At 46.9% G+C, this 22,810-nt stretch overlaps 2 protein-coding genes across 3 annotated transcripts in view; one reads left to right on the top strand and one right to left on the bottom strand.

Annotated features, from left to right (window-relative positions):
- Positions 1 to 22,810, top strand: part of SLC36A1 (solute carrier family 36 member 1) — a 161,367-nt gene that overhangs the window by 78,791 nt on the left and 59,766 nt on the right. Inside the window, exons 11-12 of one of the 2 annotated variants that reach the window (XR_009502437.1) lie at positions 8,742 to 8,821; positions 10,270 to 10,389. Coding sequence is in view for 1 of the 2 variants with exons in the window: in XM_059917541.1 (XP_059773524.1) it covers positions 8,742 to 8,803 (62 nt within the window). In the remaining variant the exon portion in view is untranslated. Of the gene's footprint in view, positions 1 to 8,741; positions 8,822 to 10,269; positions 10,457 to 22,810 lie in introns of those variants that run through there. The other variant, XM_059917541.1, reaches the window with a different exon arrangement.
- Positions 1 to 22,810, bottom strand: part of FAT2 (FAT atypical cadherin 2) — a 62,593-nt gene that overhangs the window by 12,304 nt on the left and 27,479 nt on the right. Inside the window, exons 10-19 of the mRNA XM_059917537.1 lie at positions 22,594 to 22,790; positions 20,423 to 20,576; positions 17,913 to 18,146; positions 15,247 to 15,630; positions 12,918 to 13,132; positions 11,831 to 11,968; positions 11,078 to 11,221; positions 9,247 to 9,444; positions 4,598 to 5,408; positions 1,497 to 1,642 (exon numbers count right to left, since the gene is read on the bottom strand). Coding sequence (XP_059773520.1) covers positions 1,497 to 1,642; positions 4,598 to 5,408; positions 9,247 to 9,444; positions 11,078 to 11,221; positions 11,831 to 11,968; positions 12,918 to 13,132; positions 15,247 to 15,630; positions 17,913 to 18,146; positions 20,423 to 20,576; positions 22,594 to 22,790 — 2,621 coding nt within the window. The remainder of the gene's footprint in view (positions 1 to 1,496; positions 1,643 to 4,597; positions 5,409 to 9,246; positions 9,445 to 11,077; positions 11,222 to 11,830; positions 11,969 to 12,917; positions 13,133 to 15,246; positions 15,631 to 17,912; positions 18,147 to 20,422; positions 20,577 to 22,593; positions 22,791 to 22,810) is intronic.

Here is a 22,810-nt window from a genome sequence, read left to right on the forward strand (position 1 = left end):
TTAAAAAGAACCCCATAAAGCTATTTTCAGAATTTAGAATAATATAGCAGAAAAGGGAAAATATAAAGAAGACTGTCCATGAAAATCATAACCTCCAGGCTTATGATTTATTTGAGAGCTTTAAAAGCACAAAAGGACTGTGACTCTAGAAGAGAAATATTCTGCAGGCTGCCTCTCCTGCACACCACCCTGCTCTCTGAGCAGCTGACCTCCGCGAAGTTGCTGCTGCAGGGCTCCGCGTTGCAGGTGGACAGGTCCACAAGGCTAGGGGTGGACAATAGTTGTTACTGTGCCCCTCATTCTTCTTTTCCTTTTGGGACACTCCCCCTCCTTCTCAACTTAGTCTACGTTGTTCTGGAAAGGCTGGCCCCTCTCCCTGGCAGCCTTGGGGATAGTCACATGACTCAGACCTGCCAATCAATGTCTGAGGTGGGACTTTTACTGCTGTTGGAAAGAGATGCTCCCTTTCTGCTGGGCTGGCTCGGTGGCAGAATGAAAGCCTGGGCTGCTGGGACCACCTTTGCCATCACTTGGGGGGATATTTGTGGTCTTCTGAACAAAAGCAGATCTGACAGCGGGAAGGAAAAGGATCCTGTTGATATACTTTGAACACCTGGATCTACCCAGGCCTGAGGTCAATCCTTGGACTCTTCCATTACATGAGCCAATAAAATTCTCTCTTTTGTTTAAAAAAAATAAAAAAAATAAAAAAAATAAAATTGCAACTTCCCACATTCCTGATCCCCCTTAACCTTTTTTTTTCTTTTAACCCAAAGCACTTATCACATTTGAACAAACTCTATAATTTTCTGATTTATTATTTTTATGTTTATTGTCAGTCTCCCACCATAGGATGAAAGCTCTAAGAGGGGTTTTTGTCTTTTTCACTGATGAGACCCAAGCACCTGGAAGAGTGCCTGTTGCATAGTAGATGCTGCATAAATATTTGTTGAATGGATTAAATTCTAACTAACTGCCAAAGTCTGCTTTCTCTTTGTCAAAATGGGAGATGGACACTTGTGATAGAGATGTTAAAATCAGGCAGGTACTCTGAGACTTTCTACAAGACGTAATCAGAAGGACTAAAAGACCCTTGAAAGGAAATTCATTTTCCTCCATGTGGATTCCACGTACCTTAATGTACCCCAGGCTTCCACCCATCTTGGGAAACACTTGTCTGTTACTCAGCAAAAATGATAAAAGCATCAACCAGGTCTAGGTGGCCTTACCCATCTCTCTTTCTATCTTCAGAGGCTCTCTGTCATCCCACAGAACAGCCTGACCTCTGTTGTACTTGGACATGTATTGCCAGGTGGGGAGGCTTTGGCCGTCATGGCTGGAAAGTCTCGTGTTCTAACTAAGAGTCACACCCAGTACCCCTGAAAACCACGCAGGGGTTTCTTTGCAGAAGTGAGCCTTCTTGGCCACCCCTATGCCGCCCCATCTCCCCAGCCTGGCACGCCCACAGGAAATCTCTCAGGCTGGCAGTGCCTTACCTTCAGGGAGAGACACACTGTCTTATTGCTGAACAGGAGAATGGCCTGTGACTGGAGTGTTTTCAGGCGGAAACGGATGTGCCAGTTCTGAGCCTCTGGGAGAATGTACCGCCCAAAGCTCTGACCGCTGAACCTCGCGCCACTACCTGTGAAAGCAACCAGAGGCACTGTCACCTCCACACAAAGTGGTCCCCACGGAGCCCTGGAACTGACTTTGTCTCATTCAACCCTTGGGTGGCAAGCAAGGTCATTGCTTCCATTTTACAGATGAAATGAGGCTGTGGGGTTACTTGTCCAGGGTCACAGTTAGACAGGGGCCATCACCCTGCACACCTTCCTCTGGCCCCAGGGACCCTCGCCTTGGGTCCTGGCCTGGATCAGAAACTATGAACTCAAACCAATAAGAAAGCAAGAATCAAGCCAGAAAGGTCATCAGTCAAGTGTGCAGAAGTCAAAACTTCTATCCTCCATATTTTCCATGTGATTTCTGACATCACTTGGGGAAGAAGGAGGTCAAGTTGGAGAGGATTTTGCATATATGTGTGATTTCAGGGACACCACGAGGGCTTTTTGCCTCAAGACATCTTCTTCATCATCAGGAGTGTAATCATTTGGGTAAGCACTTCCCACACAAAATGCTACTGAGAAGTTGAGAGACTTCTGTGGTAAAGGAAGAAGGTAGTGATAAATTGTGTGACCAGAACTTCCATATGCTCCATCCTCCATAGCAATTGCTAATGCAGAATTGCACAGTGAGGAGTCTGAGACTTCACCTAAACTTGAGTTGTTCAAGCTTATTTGACCACGGGACCCTCTAGTGTGGACTACGTACCCTTAGCCCTTGGAAATAGCATTCTGTGGAAACTCCTTTGGGACATGCTGTGTTATATTAAGCCATGCCCACCCCAGATTTTTTTTTTTTTAATCCACCCTCCTCAGAAGTGAGTTTAGTTATTAAATCCCTAAAACCTCAGTGTGAATAAGCTTATCAGTTGTCAGGAGAAAGGGTGAGCAGTACAGGCTCCAGATTCCTAGGGAAGAGGATTGTTGAAGAGAGGGAACACAGGCCAAAAGGAGGAGGAAGAACCAGAAAGTGAGGCCCATGGGATTACAAGATCCTAAGATGCTGTCATACCGTATATCTAAAACGCTCTGATGCTGGCAATTCCATTCCGGTAGGTCATTGTTGGATGGGATATTGCAGATGATCTAGATCATGAATCCCCAAACCTGGCTGAGTATCAGCATCAGCTGAAGAGTCTTTTAAAATACAGAAAGCTAGTCTCTACCCTTAGTGAGTAAGATTCTGTAGTTCTGGTGGCACTTGGGTATCTGTATTTTAAAAATCTCCCCATGATGGGTGTAGCAACTGGAAGAGAGCCCAAGGGAGGTTTCTGAGATGCTGATCATGTTCTGGTCCTTGATCTAGGTGATTACCTTGATCTAGGCTGGTTACACCGGTGTATTTGATTTCTGAACACTTGTTGAGCTGTACACTTATGATACATGGACCTTTCTGTATGTCCTGTTTCACTAAAATGTTCAAACAAACAAACAGAAACCAAACTTCTTTCCAAGTGATTCTGGTGTTAGGTGAGCCAGCCTACCTAGTATTTCTCAAAGTGCAGCCCTTGGCCCACCTGCTTCAGAAATGCTTGAGGTGCTGGCTAAAAATGCCAATTCCAGGCGTCACCCAAGACCTTCTAAATAAAAAACTCCGGAGGTGACAGCCAGGAGCAGGTCACTTTATAAACATGCTCCCCAGGTGATTTTGCATAATCTTGAATTTTAGAACCTCTGCTATCTGATGCCAGGGGGTCACGAGAGAACCTTCAGCCATCACAGCTTTCCCTGCAGACCACTCCAGGGTAAGAGACACAAGAAGGGAACACCTGCCGCCCCAGCCCACCCCATACCCCTAGAGTAGCTCACCTAGCCTAAATCCAGAGGTCCCTGGAGAAAGTCCACAAGTCTTCCTAGAATTTCCCTAATGCAATCTGGATGGACCCCTAGGCCAGGCCAGGCAGGGGGCAAGGGGGCGGGGGTGATGTCATTCCCCTTTTGCAAATGCACCTGAGCTGATCCAGGGCATTGGTCCTAATGCCAGGGGCACTGGGGTAAGTCCTGCCAGAACACCAAGTTCCTAAAGAGTTTGGAGAAGAGCTCAGGCTTTAGAGTGGGACACAGGTATTTGAATAACCAGCCCTTCACTGGAGGCTGTACAGTTTCAAGCAAACCAATACAATCCCCATACCTGTTTCAACTGTAGATGGAGCTAATGATCCTGCTTCCTAAGGTTGTGGTGATGAGTTTAGGTAACATACACACAGAGACTGGCACATAGCAGAGTCCTTATAGCCACAACTCCCACCGTGTGAATGGCAGCCACCACTGATGGGGTGCTTAGTGTGAGACAGCTAGGGGTTAAAATGCTTTCATATCCATGAAGTAATTTACTCCCCAAACCAACTCAAGGAGGCAGATGATACTATCTTCATTATTTCAAAGATGAGGAAAAAGCTCAGAGGGTTTTAGAAATCCACCCAAAGTTACACAGCTCGTAAATGACAGAGCTGGGGTTTGAACCTGAGCTGCTCAGTCTAAACGTTGAGGTTAAAACTATCAGGCTATAGTAATAATAGTAGTAGTGCTAGTAACTCGGGTTAACTGACCACCTTCTATAGGTCAGGCGCTTTTCTAAGCAAGCACTTGATATTTAATTCTCATTTAATCCCTACAACAGTGCAAAGGCACAGAGAGGTTAAATAATTTTCCTAAGGTCACCTGGCTAGCTAGTGGCATAGCTGGGATTTGAACCCAGGCAACTTGATGCCATAGTCTATGCTTTCAGCTGTGATGCTGAACTGCCTCTTGAATTCTTACCATTATTTTCAAAGTTCCAAAAAGTGACCAGAGCTAGGGTGCTATTCCATGACTAGATTTTGTGAGGCCGCACCTGTCTCGTGGTGGTCCCTGCTCTTTAACCCTGTTAAAATGTCCCTCTAACTACCCCAGAGAGCCCCCCGCTGGGATCTCCATCCCCAGAGTCAGTCTGGCTGGGCCATCAGCGCTGGTTGTCCTGGGGAAGTCCCATTCCTCACCGTTACAGGAGCAGTTCCTCTCCAGGCGGTGCCGCGGGGTCAGGATGCTGAGCCTGGCTGTGCTGTACGTGGGCCCAACCCTGGGGTCCAGGTGCATGGTCTCTTGGCAGATTTGTCCCTGGCAGGTTGGCCCCTGGCAGGGCACCACAGCCATGGCTGACCTCATCTGAATTCCCACCGAGTGTTCCATCTCCTTGGCTGAGTGAGTGATGATGGATGCCAGCTCCTGGAGCTTGGAGAAGGTCCCCGAATGCCCCTCAAAGACCAGGAGCACGTCCACCCCAGCCTTGGCCTCTGCAGGCTGCAGGCTGGCCAGGTGGATGTTGGCTCGTTTGATGTCCAGCCTGTTGCTGAGGAACCTCTGCAGGTTCCTCCAGTGGTCACTCACCAGCTCCTCCGGGGTGAGCTGGTGGAAGCCCATCCACACGGTCTGCTGCAGAGCCTCCCGCCCCACATGCCACACGTGGACGTGGACCCCGGCAGTGGTGGAGAAGGTCCCATCGCTGACCATGACGTTGAACGTGTAGCGGCCCCGAGGCAGCCCCTGGGCGGCGATGATCTTGCCATCAGACGCGCCCACTGTGAAGCGCCTGCCCAGGCTCTCCTCTCCTGCCAGGCTGTAGGTCAGCATGTCCTGTGGGTCTCGGTCTGTGGCGTGGATTTTGCCCACCATGCCGCCCTGGAACTCCTCCTCCCCGATGGTGATGAAGATCTCCAGTGGGAGGGCGGAGGGTGGGTAGTGGCTCTGCTCCCTGACGTGGACCCTGACCGACGTGGAAGATGAGAGGGGCGGGGTGCCGCTGTCTGACACCTGTGGGCGAAGCGGGCACCGAATTACCATAGGACCGCGCTGTCCTCCCGGGAGCCACGTCCCTGTGCCCCAGGGCAGGCTCAGCGTGTTGTCGCATTTGAAAGGGAAAATCGTAACTCCAAAAGCGCTGAGGGCTCTGTGGAGGGAGTTACATCCCACATCCCCGGTGTGGGTGGTAAAACTTAACTCCACCTTCCATCTGACACTTCTCTGAGCCCGTCCTAAGCCTCTCCAGCCACACGTGGCCTCCTCCCTCTTGAGCTTCTCTCATTCTGTCTCTTTCCTTAGGAGGGTCATCAAAGGTCTCCTAGTGATTCTAGGGTACACCCTTCATGGCCCCTGTCAGCCTAAGGAGGTTCTCTTACTCCTCTTTACTATGTGACTGGGGTCGGGGTCGGGGTGGACATGTCTTCTTCAGCTCAGCCAACAAATATTTATTGAGCGCCTTGTATGGGCCAGGCCCTCTGCTATGATCAGGAGAAAAGAGAGGTGCAGAGAAGAGGTGACAGACAGGGAACAGCAAGCGTCAGGCCCTCTAGTGGGAAAGAATGCTCAACACAGCAGGAAGGGACCACTGCTGCTGGAGGAGCGGGCAGGGCCGAGGGCCAGAGGTGAGCAGAGAGGGAAGCCCAGGCTGTTGCTGATGGGCTGAGGAGCACGAGGTTGGATTTAAGTCAGGCCCGAAAAGCCACTGCAGGTTTGAAGCAACGTGACCTCACTTAAGCAAGGAAAGACTGTAAATTAGAAATGCCTTTCCCTTGCACATTTCACCAAGCATCTCTGCAACTTTCTGTCTGGACTTAGCAAGGAGGAAGCTTTCCTTCCTCTCCTCAGTAACGTTATCACTTTCTCAGCTGTCAGCAGGGTCTTCACAGTTTTCCCTACGGTAATATCTTGTTCATGTGGATTCGCTTTGAGTGCGGGAGAAAGGTGCAATATTACACCTGCTGCTGGGAATTGTGCATAACACTGATGAGATATAAATAGCAACAGTAATAATATTACTACTAAGAATAATATATAACTAATATTAACTGAGTACAAACTGTGTGCCAGTCACTTTTGAATGCTTTAAATGCATGATCATAGTTTATCTTTCTTATGAGGTAAGTACCCTGAAGTGTCCTATTTTACAAAAGATATAACTGAGTCTCAAAGAGGTCAAGTGACTTGCCCAAGGTCATACAGCAGGTAAGGCCAGAGCAGAATCTGAACTTCTTCTTGTGTTCATAGCCTGTTTCTTTGCTGGCCTATAGTGCCTCCCAGTGAACGGAAGCAGAAATACAGGACAAATGCAAGAGAGAGTGATGATGCCAATAGTTACTGAGTGATTGTCTGGGCCAGTATACAGAGGTCAGGAAGCTGTTGCCTCCCTAGATAATCACACCCATGCCCTTGGCTTTGAGGACCCTCTACATTAGCCCACACCTGTCCTCTGAGCTGCAGACTTCCATTCCCAGCTGCCTATTGGACACCTCTAGTTAGATATTTCATGGACACCTGAAAGGTAACATATGCTAAGCAGAGCCCTCATTTTACCCCATAAACCTGTCCCTCCCCCACCCCAAGTCCTTCCAGTCTCATAAATGGCCCTACCATCCAGACTTTACTGGAGCCAGGAACCTGGGAGTGGTCCTGATTCTTCTCTTTTCTCTCTCTCCTCATATCCAATCCACCACCGACTCCCATTTATTTCCAAGCAAAACCTGTCACAGATATGTCCACTTGTTCATCTTCACCATCACCTCAAGATCCCATCACCACTACCTCCAGCTTAGATGAATTCTCACTGGTCTCCCTCAACTGCTCCTGCCCCCTTCAACTGACTTTCTCTAGAGCTTCAAAAACAAGCCTCCTGAGACACAAGAAGGGTCACTTCTCTGTTTGAAATCCTTCAATCACTTCTCACTGCACTTGGATTAGAATCTAAACGTATTATCAAGGCTTATCGTTAGGATGACTCTACTTCCTGGTTAGCCCAGGACAGTCTTGATTTTTACCTTTGTGGATCACTTATCATCAATTAACTATTTTTAGTGCCTCTCTCACTCTCAAGAGCATCTAAATTTGGGCCTCAAATAACACAGTCATCCAAGCTATGAGACCCCCATGATACACCCAACCCATCTCTTCAACTTCATTCCCACCAATGCTCACCATGCACTGACCACGTGGCAACACCTCAGGTCACTGCAAGCTCTTTCCCACCCTGGGACTTGGTCTCATCTAGCTCCTCCTGCCTGTGATGCTCTCCTGCCCACTTTCCACATGGCCAGCTCCTCAGATCTCAGCTCAAATGCCCCCTCCTCACAAGGGCAGCTACCCTCTGAAAGTGTCTCTCTTGTGCCTTATGAGCCTCCTGTCACTTTCTTCATCTGTTTATTGCTTATCTCCGTAATTAGAATCAAAAGCCCATGGGGATGGCGTTCATCCCCTTTTTTCCCCTGCTATATTACTAGCAGCTAGCATGCCATATGATAAGTACTCATGTGGCATATGATAAGTACTCATAAATGTTAAGTATATGATAAGTACTTATAAATGTTTGTTGAATGATGAATGGCTGGCTGGCTGCTTGGCTGGCTGAATGGATGACTACATCATCGTGAGCCCAGAGAAGTTCACAGAATAGTAGGATCCACTAGATTTGAGATTTAGGAAAGGGATTTGGGGGAATGAAATGAGGGAGAAATGTTTGATCACCATCTTGGCCACTTTTCCTTGGGCAGTTCTCATACAACCCATAATAATATCACTATAATCCTCTCCATGTATGTATATGTTCTCTCATTTGACCCCTGCACTGAAACCGTGGGTAATCATGGATTAGTGGATCCATGGATTAGTCAAATTCGTTTCACCTGGCTTCACTAAACAAGGTCATTTAAAGGCTTGCATCTGCACATATCCTAAGCAATAAGATGTTTGCCAGAGTTATTTTCCAGGACTTGGAGTCAACCGTGACTAGTTGGAGTTGAGCTGGTTAAGACTGGGTAGGACCGCCGACCCTTTAACTGGGCATGCCCAAGGGTCTGCTTGGCGACCTTGACGTCAGAGGGCAGAAAACCCTCAGATAGTGCTAACTGCCTCCATTTTTGAACGTGCAGAGGCCTGTAGCTTAGTTACACCTGCGGCAGAACTATGATTACTGCACCTTTTTCCAGTCACCTTTCCCCCTGCTCCCCATGCTTCCCACGCCTCAGACTGCCCTGCTCCTTTATTTTTTATTCCATAAATGCCCCAAGCCCCTTGCCTTTAGGAAGGCGGTTCTGAGACTTGTTCTCCTATCTCCTTGCTTGGCTGCCTTGCTAATAAGCCCTCTCTTTACTGCAGACTTCGGCATCTCAGCATTACAGTTTGCGGCGCGGTTGGACAAACTGAACCTGGTTCGATAACAACACCAATTCTCTGAGGTAGGTCTTTAAAAAGACTTGAGGTTCAGAGAGCTGTCCTGGCCAAACTCAAGGAGTTAGAGCCAGGGTGAGGGAGTTTTTGTTCTGCCTGGGAGCAGGGGAGGAATTAAGAGCTTGGAGTCAGAGCGCTTGGGTTTGAAGCAGCCCAGCTCTACCACTTATTAGTAGCATTACTTTCAGCCAGTAACTTAACCTCTGGGTTCCTCAGTGACCACATTTGGAAACTGGGGGTGATAACTGTACTCACCGTAAAGCATGTTGTGGGGATTTAATGCAGTGATGCCCGTGAAGCACTTAGGCCAGTGCCTGGCACAAAGGAAGGGTTCTGTATATTGTTTTTTCTAATAAGAGAAGCACTGGTGGTGCTTTTGTCTGCACACTTTCTGTCCCCATGGTCACCACCAGTGGCCCAACACAGCTCTCACCTCGATCTGAAGCTGATACCATTCCTGGACTCTCTTGCTCAGGCCTGCAGTGGTCACCAGCCATCCGTCCGGGGTCACTCGGAAGGCAGAGCCATTGTTCCCCTTGGTGATTCGGAATGAGTAGGGGGGACCATTCTCTGGGGAGTCCGGGTCACTCAGGATCAGTTGCAGGACTTTGCTGCCGATGGGGGAGTTTTCCTGAGACCAAGAGAGACAGGAAATCAAAGAGCAAAATGAGTCCCAGTCCTTTCTTTCACATCTTTCTGGGTCCCCTTCGCTGGGATGAGTCCTCAAGCACTCTGGCTGCTCCCAGGTCATGTCTGCATCTTGAGATGTCATTCATTCATTCTGCCCATCTGTGAATTAGTTGTTGACTTTTGAGCTTCCTGAGGGCAGTGCTGGTTTTTAGAAACAAAGCCCATTGGGGCTGGAAGGGTCTTTAGAGTCCCTTTATCCTATAGAGGTGACTTGCCGAAGTCACATAGCTGATGACTCATGTATATAAATTAGTGCCTGGGGTCCATGTGGGAATTTTGTGATTTGTAGGATCCATTGAAAACCTATAAATGGTTTTCTGATTAGAGGACCAATGAGAAAATTCAAAGATGATTAGGAATTAACAGAGAAAAATGGATCCCCTGGATATTGTTCCAGTCATTGTTCTATAACACGGGGATTCAGTATGCTGTAACACAGTGGTTGTTAACTGTCTTTTTTAGCATCATAACCTTATCTACAAACAGTATCTTATGAGCAGAAACTGGTAGTTGCCTATCCAACAGGCATTCTTTCCTTCCTTTCTTACAAAACCCGACTTTTGTTCAGGTGTTGGGTGGCAATATCCTCAGCAAAGATATACCCCTCCTAAGAGGAGATGGACTATGATTGGTTTAAGTCAGTTACAATAATCTGAGTCCCTGTGCCAGTTTTTGGATTTAAGTGTGATCACGTAATCCAATTCTGATCATTGGAGGAGTCTACCAGGCGGGGGTTCTGAAAAGTCTTCTTGTTGGATAAAAACAGATTCTGCAAAAGAAGTCCCCATCTGTTTGCCTTTGAAGATGGTTTAGCAAGGATGTGATGCTGGAGCTGCAGCAGCCATTTTGTTACCATGAGGAAGAAGGTACAGGAATTTTGAAGAAGGTAACCCAAAGTTGTGATATCAGTTTCCTGCTGAAATAACCAATTCTGGAATAGAATTTCCCACTAGCAGACCTTTTGTTATGTGAAATAATAAGGCCTTATTATTTGATAAGCTTTTAGTCAGGTGATCTGTTATTTGCAGCCAAAGCATCCTAACTCATACACATGATACAAAACAGGTGAAAGTGGGGTGACCCTGGTTGATGCATAGTGGGACACAGAACTCTGTCCTCTTACCTACTTCCTCACCTCCCTCACCCCTTGTGGTCACAATTCCCCACAGAATCTTAAGACTCTCTCCAAATCCCATTCACAAACCATTAGTATGGTGGAAATAGCTTGGGATCTGGAAGATCTTCTAGATTCAAATCCCAAATTTGCCACATTTTGACTGTGGCACATTTCTATACCTCCATTTAAAAAAATCTATAAAATGGGTACTGTCTACTTCCATATGGCTGTGTGAGTCCCCTATGAGATAATGGATGTGGATGTGCCTAGCACAGTGCCTGATAATTTTTAATTGTGTAATCCATAATCCCCTTCAGCAGACCGTGTTGCCATTAGGGATATCAATGCAAGGTCACAGTCACTGTTTGGGTGCACTGGTATCAGTGGTGAGTGCCCTCCACTAGGAGGGATATGAAGGGAAGATGGATTCAGGATGCTTTGGGAAGTTTGAGCATACCTGGATGGAAGTGCTGTAGTTGAGCTGGAAGAATCTTGGTGGGTTGTCATTGACATCAGCCACTTGGATAGCGATGTCTGTGTCCTCATGCAGTGGGGGCTTCCCACTGTCTGTGGCTCGGAGCCTCAGGGAGTAGCTAGAAATCTACAGCAAGATGCCCAGGGGAGAGTTAGCAACAAGACCACTCAGTTCTGCCCCCTGATTTATGACTAATGTTTTTAGAAAAATAAGATGGAGACACTCCCCTATGCCTGCCCCCATTACTCTCCCATAGCATTTTAGAGCTCAGGTTCTGGAGTCAGGCAGAAGTAGGTTTGACTTCCAGTTTAACCATTTACTAGCTGTGAGACTTCGGGAAAGTGACTAAACTTATGTGAGGACGGTATCAGGACCTACCTCCTAGGATTACTTTAAGGACCAAATGGCGTAATGTATGTACATCACTTAGCAAAGTTCCTGGCACAGAGCAGGTGCTCAATAAGTGATAACTTGTTGTAATGATCTAATGATCCCTGGTTAATAGTGAGAAGCTGGCCTGAGCTCTTTCAGGAAGGTTAAAGGTTACTCAGCCCCTCTCCTGCTGCTGGCCTCACAGGTCACAGGGGACCCACAGAGAAAAGGAGTGGAAGACCCTGAGGGCAGGTCTGGAGAAGTGTCAGGATGGGGTGTTGAACGCAGTTCACCCTCTGGACCTGCAGCAGGGCTATATTCTGCTCTGATAAGCTCAGATTGGGCCCCTCCCACATGACTCACCTGTTCCCAATCCAGGGCCTTGGCCACCTGTAGCTCCCCTTTCTTGGGGTGGATGGCAAAGTGCCCAAGCTGGTTCCCTCCTATGAGGCTGTAGGTGATGGCACTATTTAGGGGTCCATCTTCGTCAGTCGCTGACACCTGCAGTAGAGGCGGGTGACAGTTGTGATTGGAGAGGCAAGAAGGAACAGAAAGGAATCTTGGCCCCTGGGAGTGTAGGGGGCACAGATATGTCCCTGCCCCATAGACTGCCCTTGGGCTGGCAATCCCTGGACCATAGTCGTCCTTGCCAAGGGAATCTCCTCATTTGCATCCTAGTATGGATGTCAGCATGCATGGTTCATTCATTTATCTATCCATTCATTCATTCATTCATTCACTCATTCACTCATAACTGACAGAGTGCTAGGGTCCTGTGCTAGGAGTTGAGGAATGTGCCAAAATGAATAAGCCCTCAGGAAGCTTAATGTCTAATTTTATGGACAAGTCTAATTTGGGGCAAAGTATGATCAACTTTATGGTGATAAATTTCACCTGGGGAAATTAGAAGAGGATTCATGAAGCCTTGAAGGCTTCTGGGAGTGGAGCCAGCATTCCAGGCAAAAGAAACAATATGAGCCCAGAGGTATGAAAGTACAGAGGATGTTTGGGGAAAGGTACCTCTTCCTGTGTGGTTGGAGCATAGGGTGCATGTCAGGGGGTGGAAGGAGATGAGAACCTCGAATGTGGACATACAGAGTTTGGTTTCACTCCATGAAGTGGGGAGCAATTACATGTTTAAATGCAAAGAGGTGTTGTTTGGCGTCCCCTCTCTTCCTCCCCTCCCACGCTGACACTCTGTGTCCCTCTGGCCGTCCTCTGGGGCCTCTCCCATGCCCCATTCTTTCAGTACCTGATCTAGATCTTATCAAACGTGGCTCTGAGAAATTTTATCATGAGAGAGTTTGGTTGAGTGGCTACAAGTCAGAGTCAAGTTTGTAGTGTATTAATTGATAAAATAATCCATGTTCATAGCTGACTGGGGGAGGGGGAGATAAGGACCCACGCCAGAGTCCGCGCCCCTCAAAAGTGCAAAATTGCAGATCCTTACCGTGAGCACAACGTCACCCACGATGGCATTCTCTAAGACCCTCGTGCTGTACAGACCCTGGGAGAATCTGGGCCGGTGTTCGTTGACATCAGTGATATTGACCACGATTGTGGTCATGTCACTGAGGGAGGAGGAGCCCTTCCGGCTGCACTCGATGGATAGGAAGTACTTGGGGCTTGTCTCAAAATCCAGGCTCTTATTGACGTACAGGATCCCTGAGGAAACAAGAGGTGATGGGAGCACTGAGGCAGTCGGGACCACCAAGGCAGAGTACTGAGGGGGTCTTGAGCCAAACCCCAGGAGAAGCAGCTCAACTGGGTTGGGAGAGACAGAGCTCCTGCATCACCTCCTCCATCATCTCACCTCCCTCTTCATTTTCTCTCTCCCATAGCCTCCCCCTTCCCCTCCATCTCCTCTCATTTTCTTTATTACCATTCTCAACAGCAGTGTTTCTCTCATTTATTTCTGTATTACATCATTGAAATCTCATTTAATTCTATAATATTAACTCTATCTCATGTAGATCTGTAATAACCCTGTAGAACAGGAACAAGTGTGATTTCCATTTTCTAGGTAAGTCAGCTGATGCTCCGAACATCTACGTGACTTGCCCAAGCTCAGTCAGCTGGTAAATGACAGAACTTAGATTATAGAGTTTTATAATACCCAAAGCTGTTTAACAAATTATTAGGGCAGAGATTTATTATTCTGAACACTGGAAAATAAAAGAACAATGATTTTTCCTGCCATTCCTGGATAACTGAATAGTTAATGGTAGAAAACTCTTCTTTATAAAATAATTCCAGTTAGTAAATGAATGAGGAATGATAAGGTTAGAAAAATCACCATTTTGCAGCCCCTAATGAAATAATGTATCTGGGAAATAATCATTAAAGGCTGTTAAAACCTTTAGAAGAAGAGCTGGATGGATCAGGCTGACAACCCCTGAACCCACCATCAATCTTGACCTCAGAAAAAAGAACCAATCAGCCATTATGTGCCTCCTCATGTGGTGCAAAGGAGAGCCCAGCATCATTTATGAAGCTTTGTTGGCAAAAAATTGAGCTTGAAGCGCATCAAGGTCTTTGATCCAAATGTCATTTATAATAAATATAGGGGCTAGAGGGATATGTTATATGACACCATAAAGATACAATTAGCCAATCCAAAATTATTTTAAAAATCCTGCCTCACACACGACCCCAATATTTCATTAAATAAATGGCAGCAGGAAATAAAGAGGGAGAGGAAAACGTTAGAGGTTAAAAGAGGCTTAAGATACTGCCTATCAACCAGATGCAATATGTGGACATTTGGGGGATGTTGACAAGCAAATCAACTTCTAAAAGACATTTATGAGATAATCTGAAAAATTGTCTGGCTGGGTATTGGACTGTATTAAGGAATTATTATCTTGTGTGTGTGATAAGGGTATTATGGTTGTGTTTATACAAGGAGTCCTTATCATTTAGAGAGAGTTACACACCAAAGTATTTACAAACCAAATAATATCATGTCTGGGATTTGCTTTAAAATAACTCAGCAGTGGGTGGATATGGGGGGCAAAGATGAAACCAGACTAGACAAATATTGATAATTACTGAAGCGGGTGATGGGAACATGGGGTCCATTATACTGTTCCCTCTATTTTTTATATGTTTAAAGTCTCTGTAATGAAAACTAAACAAATACTGCTCAACAGTAAGGCGGCTGGCTGCCTTAGGAGGTAGAGCGCGCTGTTGCAGAGGTGTTGTGGTGAGGAATCCACATGGAGACTGGTCTAACCTGAGCAGCCTCTGAATCCTCCGTTCCATGGGATTCTGGGAGTCTGACTTAGATCCTTCTGTGGCTAGGAGGATAGAAGAAAGCCGGCTTTCTAGTTCTCTCTCTTTATGAGACTAAGGGAAAATTTGGGGGTCCCCGGATGTTTCGGGAAGGCTTCAGGAGGGAAGCAGGCAGCCTTGCCTTGGGCTGCTTAAGCCCCAGATTCTAGCAAGTGCTTCGTGCCTCGGCAGCCAAGGATAGAGGGTGGCTTCAGCCTCCCGGGACTGGGTGTGAGCCAGGACTATGAAGCTGCAAACTGGGAGGAGAGAGTCCTCAACAGAGTCTTTGGTGGGGATGTAGTGGAATGAGGGGTGTTTCCATATAAGCTGGCCCCATGCTGCAAGAAGGGACTTGGTACCTGGAGAGATGGAGAGTGAAGAAGGGGCTGAAGGATGCTGGGAAGGGACTATGGTATGCGCGGAATCCAGTGTTCCACAAGACTCTGTGTGTGTGTGTGTGTGTGTGTGTGTGTGTGTGTGTGTGTGTAGGGGGGCTGCTTCCTCACCTGTGCGGGCATCCAGGCGGAACCGCCCCTGCTCGTTCCCGCTGACCACGCGGTAGCTGGTCTTCTCGGCGCCCGGGCGAGTGAGGGTGGCCAGCCGCAGAACCTCCGTGCCACGCTGGGCGTCCTCGGGCACCTGCACGCTGTGCTCGGTGTTCAGGAACACGGGCAGGTAGTCATCCAGGCCCACCACGGAGATGGTGACGGTGCCCAGCGTGGACAGCGGTATCGGGGTGCCCAGGTCAGAGGCACGGACGGTGAGCTCCAGTGCTGCCTGTGGCCTGACCCGCAGCGGCTTCTCCAGGCGGATCACGCCCGTGGTGGCCTCGATGGAAAAGCGGCCTTCGGCAGAGTCCGTGAGAGAGTAAACCACCTGGGCATTGGTGCCTGGGGGGGGGGAGACAGAGCGCGTGATTCATACAGAGGGACCCTCCTCTGGCCCTGCCTGCCGCAGAGCTTTCAGCCAGAGGAGGGCCTGGCGGGCAGGGTCCCCATAAAGGCTAACATGCTTAGGCTGTTAGCAGTGAGACTCTCTCATGTGAGGGTTCTTGACTAGGGTGGGGTTCAAGGCCTCATAGAAAGGTTCTTATGAAGGGGAGGGTTGTTCTGCAAACCCTTAAGGATATCTGAAGCTGTTTATGTGGAGGTTAGGGTCCAGTGTCAGCTCACAAAATAAAAATTGTGCAAGATCAAAAGCACCCATAGTGAGTTCTTTGGTTGTGATAGAACAATCCTGTATCTTGATTGTGGTGGTGTTTGTGTACATATTCAAATGCGAGCATATAGAAACTGTGAAATCTGAATAAGACTGGAGTCCAATTACCAGTAATGTCCCAGGGCCAGTTTCCTGGCTTTGATATCATACTGCAGATGCTGCCGTTGGGGGAAGCTGGGTGAAGGGTGCTGGGCCTCTCAGTACTATTTTTGCAACTTCCTATGAGTCTATAATTATGTCAAAATAAAACAAAACAAACAAACAAAAAAACACACACCCACGGAAAGTTCTTAGTAAATCAAAGCATGTAGTGTTTTTCCAGCCCTGACTCAGGTGCTATTATTTCCTTTGGTTGTGGACCAGATGAAGCAGTTGGCTCGTGTAGGGACCATAGGGTCTGAAGAACACCAACATTTAGTGCTCAGCCATGAGAGCCTTACCCAGTGGGAAAAGCACAGGCTCTGAGCCTATAGGGATTAGTCTTATACACATGTGGGGACACACAGCCCTTTCATTGAATTTACATGAAATAAATGTGCATACCATGCACATTCTCCCATGTATGAATTTTCTGGAGAGAGAGAGAGGTGCTGGTCAGGCTACATTTGGAATATTGAGGTGGAATATTTGGGTTAGAATAATAATAACAGCTTTGAAGCGTTAATGGTTAATTGGTGCAAGGCCAGAGGACAAATCCTAGAAGAGAGGTGGGATTGGAAACACGAGATTGAAGAAACTAGGGCCCTTCTACCCAGAAAGGGAACCTTGAGGCTGGAGCAGATAGTCACCTCCTCCTAGTCTCTGAAGGGCTGTCATGGGCGAGGGTCTGGGAGATCTGTGTGCCTGCAGAGGGCAGGACCGTGATTGACAGATGTCTGCTCCAAAAAGGTAACACTTGATAATTATCTGAGGTACCATGGAAGGAAGGGGCTGCCTAGGAAGTAGGGAGCTTCCTGTCCCTGGAGGTGTGCAAGCACTGGCTAATTGAGCATTTGCAGGGCCTTAGATGTTAGATGCCTTTGCACTGCTATTTGCCCTCCCTAGGACCCCTGCATTCCTCCAAAATCTCTCACCTTCCTCAATGCCAAGCTAAAACTCACTTCCTCTAAGAAGTCTTAAATTTACTCTGTTGGTGTCAAACAAAGCAGGGTGTTTTGATCCCTCTTTTAACACCATCATCATCTTCATCATTGTCATATCCTATGTTCCTCTGGCGACTTTGACCCTGAGGGTATTTTTTACCCCACCTAAATTATAAAATGTAATTCAAGAAAATTGGATGTGTATATATATATACACACACACGTATATGTGTGTGTATATATATATATATATATAAACATGTATATATATACATATATCTATAGATATAGAGATCTCCACAATGAAACACTTCATGATGTCAGAAGCTATAATTGGTATAATATGGAATGAAGACTCCTGGATGAATCCAGTTTGCCTTGTAAATAGTAAAAGGAAAAGAATTAACCCTAATGAAAACAATGTCATTAAAATTAAAATGCAAAATAAAATGTAAAATATTCCACTTCATTGACTAGAAAATTGATCCAAGAATTTAATAGACTTAATGGAGTTTGTGCCCTAAGTTTCTTTCTTGTGGCCAATTAATCAGCTGAATAATTCTGATTGGTGTATTTCACATTAAATGTTTGTATTCAAATGTCCTTGAGGTTAAATGGTGGAATTGAAAGGGTTCCAGGTCTAAGTGGCAGTGAGAAACAATGAGGCTGAAATGCCCCATACCAGCTTTGAAACATTGCCAAAATCTTTCATACCTAGCACTTAGGTATGCAGTTTGTGGACATTTTCTACCTGTACGTGTCTGTAGGCTCAGGAGTGAGGTATTGCCAGTCTCAGAGCAACACAGAGAAAGCCAAACCCTCGCCCAGGGTGACCCTGTAAGCAAATGGCCTCCAATCCTTCTCTTTCTCACCTTGGTCTGGGTCCCGGGCCAATACCACTGCAATGGGGGTCTTCACCGTGGTGTTGTCGAAGACCGCCACAGCACAGTGGCTGGGGAAGAACCGGGGGGCGTTGTCATTCACATCCTCCACGTGAAGGGTCACATCTGCCTGGCATGATTGGCCGCCTCCATCCGTCGCCTTGGCAACAAGGCTGTACGCATCCTTCTTCTCTCGGTCTAAGGCTGTGAGTGTGGTCAGCTCCCCTGGCCGGAGAAAGGACAGCAAGTGAGTTTTCTCTGGGGTCCATGACCCCAGCATGTGACTTCCTGATGTCTGTGTGAGACAAACCCAGCCATACAGTGTGCTGTCACAGAGAAAAGGGGTCAGTCCTGTGTACAAATTGTTAGCAAAGAGGTTCAGTCTTGTAGCTTCCCACACCTGCTCGCCTCCCTAGTCACATTCCACCACCACATCCCCAATTTAAGATCCACACCAACAAGCTACAAAGAGGCACAACATTTTAAAAGGCCAGTTAGGCAATTTCTAACAGCGCATAAAATGGGTTTATCCTTTGGCCTGCAGTTTTACTTCTAGGAATGTATCCTATAGAATAATCAACCCAAGGATAAAATATACATATAGAGATATTCTCTGCAGCATTCTTTATAAATAGCAACATTCTGAAAATATCCTGTGTCTTTCAAAAAGGTACTGGTTAAATGTATTATCATTTAGCCATATAGTAAAATACTATGCAACAGAAAAGCAATTATGATAGAGCTTTATGTACTGCCTTGTTAATAGCACCAAGATATTGCTATGAGAAAAAAGCAAGTCACAAAGTAGTATGCTACATAGAGATTTGGGGGATGCGTGGAAAACCGGTCTGATAGAATATATACCAAGAGTCCTTATCTTTGGGGGAGAGGCTGGTTATCATGAAGACTTTCCAATTTCCGCGTAATACATGCCTACATGGTTTGAGTTTTTGAATAATGAGCATGTATTATTTCCATACTCAGAAAAACCGCCGAGTTTTTTTTTTTAAGACCCCACCGATCATCCTGCAGCTGGACAAACAGCAACAGAGATTAGGTCACCTACTTGGGGTGACTCAGCATGCCCATGCTGGGGTCAGAAAGGGTAATGCTGTGTCCTTTTTATTTATTTTATTTATTTATTTATTTATTATCTATTTATTTATGGCTGTGTTGGGTCTCCGTTGCTGCGCGCGGGCTTTCTCTAGTTGCGTCGAGCGGGGGCTACTCTTCATTGTGGTGCGTGGACTTCTCACTGCAGTGGCTTCTCTTGTTGTGGAGCACAGGCTCTAGGAGCGTGGGCTTCAGTAGTTGTGGCTCGGGGGCTCTAGAGTGCAGGCTCAGTAGTTGTGGCGCATGGGCTTAGTTGCTCCGTGGCATGTGGGATCTTCCCGGACCAGGGCTCGAACCCGTGTCACCTGCATTGGCAGGCGGATTCTTAACCACTGCGCCACCAGGGAAATCCCAATGCTGTCTCTTCCTATCCAGACAGCTTTCTGGGATACCAGCTCTCACCTGCCACCTCCCTGCTCAGGAATCTCCAAGGCATCCTTCGAGCGACTGATTCCAAGTCAAGTGTCAGCAGCTGGCTCTCTGTCACCTGGGCCTTCTGTGCTGTCCGTCTCCACACCCTTCCTTATAGCAGCAGGACAGGGATCCCTCCTTTTCTAAAGGAAGCAGTCTCTACCCTGTCTTCTCCACCAGATGCTCACAGGCCAACCTCTCCCGAGTATTCATGGTCCGCTCTGCTGGGCTCTCTGTTTCCCACTCTCCGCTTTGTCCCCTAACTGATAATAATTGACAATGGAAACCATATCTACTGAATTCTTATTATGTGCCAGACCTGGGCTAGATTTCTATATACTTTATTTGTTGGGATCCTTGCAACAATGCTATGAGATTTTATCTCAATCTGCAGCATACAATCTTGAGGTCATGTCTTTGACCATGACTCTCACCTGCTTGAATCCTTTAATGGCTCTAAAGGTGGGATTTGGCCCCCCTGCTCAGAGGGCCTCATCCTTTGCTCTCTCTCCCTCCCCTCCTTCTGTGCACCAATTTCTGGCTGTCTCTCAGGTCCTCAGATGTGCATGCTCTTTCCCAAAACAAGGTCCTTGTATAAAATCTCCTTCTGCCTTGAATATCCATCCCTACCACTCCCTTACCCCCTGGCTACATTTCCTCAGAGAAGTTTTACTTAACCCTGATCCCAAATTTAAGTCCTACTGTCAAACCTCCCCTAGCATCCTGCATTTTTTCTTAGCACACGTCAAACCACTGATTCAATGACTGCCTTTCCCACTGGATTGTAAAGACCTAGATCTTGTCTTATCAGTTTATGTCCTTAGCATCTAGTGAATGCTCGACACACAGTGCCAATATACGTTTGCTGAGTGGATGGATAAGTAAATTCCTGTTTCTTTTCTAAGGAGCCTGGGTACTGGGCACTGGTTATTCAGTGTATAAGTTCTTTGCTTGATCCTGCAGCTCAGGAAACCTACCTGTATGAGGATCCAGCTTAAATTCATCTGCCCCAGGACCATGCAGTGAATATGTGATCTGAGCATTGGTATCGGAGTCCAAGTCTGTTGCAGAAACTTTCAAAATGAAGTGTCCTAGAGGTACATCTTCACTGACTTTGCCAGTGTAGAGAAGCTGGAGATAGAAGACAAAGAAGAGGGGGATTATGGGAGATGCGCTGAGATTCAGAGAGAGGCAGAGTGACAGAGAGGGAGACAGAAGCAGAGAGAGAGAGATTAGAGAGCAGAGATGGAAGGGGGTAGGGGAGAGAAGCAGAGAGAGAGAGAGAGGAGAACAGAATAAGATGGAACGTGCAAGGAAAATGGAGGTTAAAAACAAGGAGAATGATGACATCCCACATAGTCTCTCTCATAGAATGATGAGAGAGAATTTCCACCATCTGAAAGCTCACACTCAGGGCTAGAAGGACCTGCCGCAATCTGTTACTCCACAGGGGCCACATTGCAGAAGGGGTGGCACAGGGGAGAGGCTGGAGTTCCCTGAGAACCCAGTGCTCTTCCAGCTGCTGGCTCTGGGCACAGCTTCCAAGTAAACCGGTCCCCCCACTGCATGGTGTGGCTGAGCATGGACACCTGTACGTGCTCCAGGTGGGGGCTTTGTGCCTGGGGGGCTGTGTGGAGACAGCCCCCAGGCCTCCTTTCCCTGGCTCTGGTGATGCTATTGACCACCTCTGAGAAGGCCAGGGTGAACTTGACCCCAGCCTCTTCCAGCATGGGGAGGTTGCAGGCTGGTTGGAAGGATGCTGAGGGGAAAGAAGAGGAAGGTGTGGCTACCATTCTCCCCCAAAAGGCTGCCCTTCTGAGACCACCCAAAAAGTGGTCATCTTGGATCCTGCAAAGACTTTTTCCATGCACCCCACTTGATAACCCAGGTTCTCTTTTTCTACTCTGCTTCTATGAGGTTGGAGCATGGAAGACAGTGGAAGAAAAGGTGATAGGATGTATGATTTTTGTGTGTTCCAAGGTGTGTGTCCATATATATGTGTGTGGACAAATTAAGTATGAAGAATTGAAGTATATATATGTATTCACATGCATATGTAAGTATGTGTGAGTTATAGATGTACATTTGTGTATATGGATGGGTATACTTATGGATGAATGTTGTGGGTATGTAGGTGTATGCTTATGTGTATCTTTGTGTATATATATATATATATATATATATATAGGTATTTGCATATTTATAGAGTTGTACATGATCCTTTGACTATGCGTGTGTGTGAGTACCTACGTATAAGTTTGCATTTATGTATATATACTGAATAGCTGGATTTTATATAAATTTGAATTATGCTAATTTGATGTTATAAAATTTAGATGTTAATAGTTTAACTTTATCTGCAAACTTTGAAGTAATGCAAATCTCCCTAAAGTTAAAAATTATTTACTGTGTTTAAAAAAATATGTTTAAAAGAAATGCTACATGACAGTGGTTGTTGATTTATGCCCTCTAAGAATGCAGTTCCTCTCCTTACGCATGTGCACGTGTGCACGTGCGTGTGCACACACACACACACACACCACTCAACATTTTCCTTGGGAAATTTAGTGTTGAATTACATGAAGTCCTCAGGAAAGTCTCCCTTATCAAAAGTGTAACTGCCCTGTCTGCATGTTTGTTTATACATATAACCTGGAGTAGGGTCTCTGTTGGTCTGTATAACCTATCCATATGTAGGGATAGGCCCATATAGGCATGGCGAGTGGTGTGGGGCGTCTCTGGGGCAGGTCTCTTTGGATGTATTTGATAACAATGAGCCATGCTAACAAGCTGAGCAGTGGAGGGGCTTTCCCACTGGGCATAGCAGGCTGTTTGGAGAATGATGAAGTTACTCTACTTCTGGATATGTTTTGCAGAGAAAAGGATCTTTTTATGGAGTGTAGGGGAAGAGGTATGGACCATGGGTCCTAAAGAGCTTGGTGACATCCCTTTGCGGGGGGGCAGGAGGAATCACCTAGAATCGCCCTTGCCTAGGGCACTAGTCTGAGACCAGCCAAGGAGAAGCAAGGGCAAGTGTGGTCAATGATGTCCAGTCCCAGAGATGGTACCCTGAGTCCTTCTCCTTCCTCTTGCCCTTCACTCCAGCTTCCTTGCCTCTACTCCTCCCCCACCCTCACCAGGCTCTCACCTCTGAGCACTGCGGGCTGTTATCATTGATGTCCAGGACAAAGATCTCCACGAGGACTGAAGCCTGGAACTTGCCATCGGAAGCTGTGATTCGGAGCAAGTACTTGGCCATGTGCTCACGGTCCAGGGTCTTCCTCGAGAAAATCCTCCACTCATCCCCAACTTGGCTGATGCCAAACTGGCCCAGGGGGTCTCCCTCTAAAAAGATGGGACAGAGT

This window comes from Balaenoptera ricei, chromosome 3, assembly GCF_028023285.1.
Source record: "Balaenoptera ricei isolate mBalRic1 chromosome 3, mBalRic1.hap2, whole genome shotgun sequence".
NCBI lineage: Eukaryota > Metazoa > Chordata > Mammalia > Artiodactyla > Balaenopteridae > Balaenoptera > Balaenoptera ricei.